At 42.9% G+C, this 6,792-nt stretch overlaps 1 protein-coding gene across 1 annotated transcript in view; it reads right to left on the minus strand.

Annotated features, from left to right (window-relative positions):
* LOC122550067 (amyloid beta (A4) precursor protein-binding, family B, member 1 interacting protein) overlaps window positions 1-6,792 on the minus strand; it is a 108,864-nt gene that overhangs the window by 60,074 nt on the left and 41,998 nt on the right. The window contains exon 6 of the mRNA XM_043690561.1: window positions 1,779-1,900. Coding sequence (XP_043546496.1) covers window positions 1,779-1,900 — 122 coding nt within the window. The remainder of the gene's footprint in view (window positions 1-1,778; window positions 1,901-6,792) is intronic.

Here is a 6,792-nt window from a genome sequence, read left to right on the forward strand (position 1 = left end):
TTTCCCAAAGCAGCCGAGGACAAATCTGGTCTGGGCCTGGCGACTTGTCAATCTTAATGTTTGACAAAATTTTCAGCACATCAGCTTCCTCTATCTCTATCCATTCCAGCATGCACACCTGCTCTTCAAAGGTTTCATTCGCAACAGAGTTCGTTTCTTTCGTAAGGACAGAAGCAAAAAACTCATTTAGGGCTTCCTCTACCTCCTCAGACTCCACACACAAGTTCCCTATGCTATCCCTGATCGGCCCTACTCTTTCTTTGACCATTCTCTTATTCCTCACATAAGTGTAAAATGCCTTTGTGTTCTCCCAAATCTGTTCTGCCAAGCCTTTCTCGTGCCCCCTCCTGGCTCTCCTCAGACCATTTTTGAGTTCTTTCCTCGCCTGCCTGTAATCCTCTAGAGCTGAGCTTGATCCTAGCTTCCTCTACCTTTTTCCTTTTGACGAGAAGCTCCACCACTCTCGTCATCCAAGGTTCCTTTATCTTACCACTTCTTGCCTGTCTCAGAGGGACGTATTTATTCATCACTTGCAACAACTGTTCCTTAAACAGTCTCCACATGTCTATAGTGCCTTTACCATGGAACAATTGCTCCCAATCCATGCTTCCTAACTCATGTCTAATCGCATCATATTTTCCTCTTCCCCAATTAAATATCCTCCCATTTTGCCTAATCCTCTCCTTCTCCATAGCTATGTAGAATGTGAGGCAGTTGTGGTCACTATCACCAAAATGCTCTCCCACCACAAGATCTGACACCTGCCCCGGCTCGTTTCCGAGCACCAAGTCTAGAATGGCCTCAACGGCCAGTCAACGTACTGAGTTAGGAAACCCACCTGAACACACCTACAAAAACAGCTCCATTCAAATCTTCTGCTTGAAGGAGGTTCTAATCAATATTGGAAAAGTTAAAGTTACCCATTAAAGCAACCCTACTACGTCCACACTTTTCCAAAATCTGCCGACCTATGCTTTCTTCAATCTCCCTGCTGCTATTGGGGGGCCTGTAGTAAACCCCTAATGAGGTGACTGCTCCCTTGCTGTTCCTAATTTCCACCCATACTGACTCGGTAGGCAGATCTTCCTCGACAATGGAAGCTTCTGTAGCTGTGATACCCTCTCTGATTAGTAGTGCTACACCTCCTCCTTTTTTTCCCCACTCCCTACTCTTTTTAAATGCTCTAAACCCTGGAACATTCAGCAACCATTCCTGCCCCTGTGAAACCCATGTCTCTGTTATGGCCACAACATCATAGCATGATCCATGCTCTAAGTTTGTCTCTTTTATTCCTGATACTCCTTGCGTTAAAGCAAACACACTTCAACTGATCCCTTTGTTCCTTCCCAGGAAAATCTTTCCCACCAGCCGGTCTACCTCTTGCTATTGCCTCATCTGCATCAACTCTCACCTCCGGTATACAGCTCAGGTTCCCACCCCTCTGCCATAATAGTTTAAATCCTCTCGAACTACTCGAGCAAACCTTCCACCCAGGACATTGATCCCCTTCCAGTTCAGATGCAACCCGTCCTTCTTGTACAGGTCCCACCTTCCCCAGAAGGCCTCCCAATTATCTACATATCTGAAGCCCTCCCTCCTACACCAGTTGCGCAGCCACGTGTTAAGCTGCGCCCTTAATTGTTCTACATGAAGACATCGACCATGGGTTTCCAGTTAGTGTTGCTTTAAACAGCAGGTTACTGCTGTCAGTGAAAATGATTGTTGAAAATTCTGTGATGCCAGCCATCAACTGTTTTCTTTTCGTATAATTTGCTTACCTGAGGATTTTTAAAGACCGCATACTTTTCTTTCTTTTCAACAAATAGAAGTGTGTTCTCGCTGTCTCGCGTCCAATGTGACAGGGTCTCCACCAAGTTCTCATGATCTTCCAGAAACCGTTCTGGACAAAAGAAATATCTGAAAGTCAGAACTTTAAAAACATGCACACAAAATAAGATGTGATGAGAAAATGCAATTAACAAAGCATCAACTTATACACCCACTGACTGCTGATCTTATCATAATTTAGAAGCGCAGAATCATAGAATTTTACAGTTTCGAAGGAGGCTGTTCAACCCATCGTGTCTTGTACCGGTTCCTGAAATAGCTACCAAGCTAGCCCCACTTTCCAGGCCTATCTCCATAGCCCTCTAACTTAATCACTTTCAAATATATAATCAGCTTTCATTTGAAACCTCCTCTGGAATATGCCTCCATCGCTCTTCCAGGCAGCACATTCCAAATCCTAACAACTCTCTGAGTAAAGAAGTTTCTACTCATCTCACTTCTAGCTCTTTTGCTGACAATCTTGAAATTATGATCCCTAGTTACTGACATACCAACCAGTAGAAAAAGAATATCTTTCTTTACCCTGTCAAAATTGTTCATAATTTTGAACACCTCAATAAGGTGACTTCTTGATCTTCTCTGCTCCAAGGAGAATAAACCCAATCTCTCTAAACTTTCCTTGTATCTAAAATCCTTCATTCCTGGTATCATTCTAATTGCATTCCTTGTATCATTCCTAATTTATGGGAAAATTGTGTGCAATATGACTGACACATTACCTACATAACATTCACTGCACTTCAAAACTAATTCATTTTTTTCTGAAGTGATTGGATGGTTTCTAAGAAAACGAATATAACATATGTTTGTATGGCCAATCTTCAGTTTCATCCCTCCTTCCAGCCATTTTGTTTCCTTTTTCACAGTAATGGACTGGAAATGCTGTGAGGTCTAACTCAGCCTCTTACTCCCCAAAGCGAGTCGAACATCTGCAAGATATAAATCTTTCCACTTGCCTGAATGAACGTAGCTTCAACAACACTCAAGAATTTTGAAGCCATCCAATACAAAGCAGTGCACTTGATCAGCATCCCATCTAATAACTTAACATTCAGTCCCTCCATGACAGGTGCACTGTGGTAGCTCTGTCCCATATACAAGATGCAATGCAGCTACTCACCAAGCCTCCTTCAATAACACATTCCAAACCTGTGACCTGTGCCACCTAGAACAGCAAGGACAACAGGTCACAAGAACACCACTACCTACAAGTTTTCCTTCAAGTCTTTCATCACCCTGAACTTAAACTGTATCACTATGTACTCGCTGAGTCAAAATCCTGGAGCTCACTGTACAATAGAACTGTGCATGTACCGATTTCATTTGGATTGCAGGTATTTAGGAAAGCAGCTCACCACCACCAACAAAAACATCACTACCAATGATGATCACACTCCAAGACAAGTGAGAAAATGGTTGCGCGTTGTGTGGGTAGATGGATGGGAAAGGTTCACAGCTGACCAGCTACTGCATATTCAATTCAACAACAATGTTGCGGTTTTCTATACCAATGGAGGTTTAAGGCCAGGGGTACAAGATGACTTCAAGGGCAATTTGGATAAAATACTATTTTACTTGCCCAAAGGCACAAAGACTGTACAATTGCAAAGGATTGCATAGAGGATATTGTGCTCTAATTACATGCTATTATTATACTCTGTTGGCAGAGTGCAAAAAGCAAGGTTACAAAGGTTGACTATATAGTTTCTGGTGACATGCTATACAATAATGTTAAGGTGGCAAATTTGATCTCTCCTAGGCCCTCAAGTTAGCCGGAGCACCCAGAAAAAAACACACGCTGACACGGGGAGAATGTGCAAACTCCACACAGACAGTTACCCGAGGTAGGAATTGAACCCAGGCCTCTGCTGCTGTGAGGTAGCAGTGCTAACCACTGTGCCACCCACAAATCAGAGAACAACACATATATAGTTTGGGGATGTTTTATATGAAGAAATCTCATCTCCAGAGATTGCCATGAGTAGCATGCCAAGTCAGTGGCAGATTCAAGTCACATATACCTCACGCACACAGGCAATTCTCAGGAAATTTCTCACCAAGAATGCTGAGGATTTTAATTAAGAAGATCTCTTGTCATTTTCTGTCACAATTTTATGAGACATCCATCTCAAGAATGCTAGTAAAGTGTGGCCCAATGTGCTGAACATATATTTTCCTGTACTGAATTTCACATGGCATTATCTGCTTTCTTATATATTTCATATAATTTCTGACCTACAACTTGAATTTCACTGCCTCTCTTGATTTGATCTCATCAGCAATGGTTCTGGGCCTTTCAGTACTGAAATCAGTACTTGCCCCATCCCAACATATTTATTGTATTAAGTTGTGCTTTATCTAAATTCTTAAACTGAAGATTTATCTGAATTCCTGTAACTTTGAGCTTTAACAACTTTCTGTGAGAAGATTAATCAAACTTTATTTCTTTGTCATGGAATGCTGACATTGCTGGCTAGGCTAGCATATATTGTCCATCCCTAATTACCCTTGAGAAGATGATGATGACCTGCAGCGGTCCTTGGGGTGTAGGGAAACTCACAGAGAGCTGTTGGGAAGGGAATTCCAGGAGTGTGACCCAGTAAAGAGTGAAAGAATGGTGATATACTTCCAGGTCAGAATGAAATGTAAGTAGGAAGTAGTGTTTGCATATATCTGCTACCATTGACCTTGATGTGATAGATGTTGTGGATTAGGAAAATGTTCTTAAAGTTGCCTCAGTGAGTTCTTGCAGTGCAACTTCAAGATAGTACAGAGTGCTGCCTCTGTGCATTGACAGTTGAGGAAGTGAATACTGAAGGAGGTGGTTGACTTGCCAAAAAAAGGGCTTAAGCCCAAAACATCAACTCTCCTGCTCCTTGGATGCTGGCTGACCTGTTGTGCTTTTACCAACACCACAATTTTCAACTCTTAATCTCCAGCATCTGCAGTCCTCACTTTCTCTCAATAACATGGGTTGCTTTGTCAAAGAGGGGTTGAGCTTCTTAAGTATTGTTGGAGCTGCACTTGTCCAGGCAAGTAGGGAGTATGCCATCACAGTCCTGACTAGTATTTTGTAGATAGTGACCGGCCAATGGGAAGAAATGAAGTGAATGGCTCACCATGGAGTTCCCAGCCTCTAGCCAGCTCTTAAAGCCATAGCGATGTATAGCATGGAAACAGACCCTTCGGTCCAACTCGTCCATGCTGACCAGATATCCTAACCTAATCCTGTCCCATTTCCCAGCATTTGGCCCATGTCCCTCTAAACCCTTCCTATTCAAATATCCATCCAAATGCCTTTTAAATGTTGTAATTGTACCAGCCTCCACCATTTCCTCTGGCAGCTCATTCCATACACGTACCACCCTCTGTGTGAAAAAGTTGTCCCTTAGGTTCCTTTTATATCTTTCCCCTCTCACCCTAAACCTAAGCCCTCTTGTTCTGGACTCCCCCACCCCAGGGAAAAGACCTTGTCTATTTATTCTATCCATGCCCCTCATGATTTTATAAACCTCTATAAGGTCACCCCTCAGCCTCTGATGCTCCAGGGAAAACAGTCCAGCCTATTTAGCCTCTCCCTATAGCTCAAGTCCTCCAATCCTGGCAACATCCTTGTAAATATTTTCTGAACCCTTTCAAGTTTCAAAACATCCTTCTGAGAGGAAGACCAGAATTGCAAGCAATATTCCAAAAGTGGCCTAATTAATGTCCTGTACAGCTGCAACATGACCTCCGAATCCTGCACTCAATACTCTGACCATTAAAAGAAGCATACCAAATGCCTTCTTCACTGTCTTATCTATCTGTGACTCTACTTTCAAGGAACTATGAACCTGTACTCCAAGGTCTCTTTGTTCAGCAACACTCCCCAGAACCTTACCATTAAGTGTATAAGTCCTGCTCTGATTTGTTTTTCCAAAATGCAGCACCTTGCATTTATCCTAACTAAACTCCATCTGTCACTTCTCAGCCCATTGGCCTATCTCATCAAGATCCCGTTGTACTCTGAAGTAACCTTCTACACTGTCTACTGCACCTCCAATTTTAGTGCATCTGCAAACTTACTAACCATACCTCCTATGTTTACATCCAAATCATTTATATAAATGATGAAAAGTAGTGGACTCAGCACCAATCTTTGTGGCACTCCACTGGTCACAGGCCTCCAGTCTGAAAAGCAACCGTCCACCACTACACTCTTCTACCATCAAGCCAGTTCTGTTTATAAATGGCTAGTTCTCCCTGTATTCTTTGTGATCTAACCTTGCTAACCAGTCTCCCATGAGGAACCATGTCAAAAGCCTTACTGGAGTCCATTTAGATCACGTCTACCAAACTGCCATCATCAATCCACTTTGTTACTTCTTCAAAAAACTCACTCAAATTAGTAAGATACTATTTCCCATGCACAAAGTCATGCTGACTATCCCTAATCAATCCTTGTCTTTCCAAATACATGTAAATCCTGTCTCTCAGGATTCACTCCAACAACTTGCCCACCTGATGTCAGGCTCACCAGTCTATAGTTCCCTGGCTTTTCCTTAACATCCTTCTTAAACAGTGGCACCACATTAGCCAATCTCCAGTTTTCTGGCACCTCACCTGTGACTATCATTGATACAAATATCTCAGCAAGGGGCCCAGAAATCATTTCTCTAGCTTCCCACAGAGTTCTAGGGTACACCTCATAGAGTCATAGAGATGTACAGCATGGAAACAGACCCTTTGGTTCAACCTGTCCATGCTGACCAGACATCCCAACCCAATCTAGTCCCACCTGCCAGCACCCGGCCCATATCCCTCCAAACCCTTCCTATTCATATATCCATCCAAATGCCTCTTAAATGTTGCAAGTGTACCAGCCTCCACCACTTCCTCTGGCAGCTCATTCCATACACGTACCACCCTCTGCGTGAAAAGTTGCCCCTTAGGTCTCTTTTATAT

This window comes from Chiloscyllium plagiosum, chromosome 5 (assembly GCF_004010195.1).
Source record: "Chiloscyllium plagiosum isolate BGI_BamShark_2017 chromosome 5, ASM401019v2, whole genome shotgun sequence".
NCBI lineage: Eukaryota > Metazoa > Chordata > Chondrichthyes > Orectolobiformes > Hemiscylliidae > Chiloscyllium > Chiloscyllium plagiosum.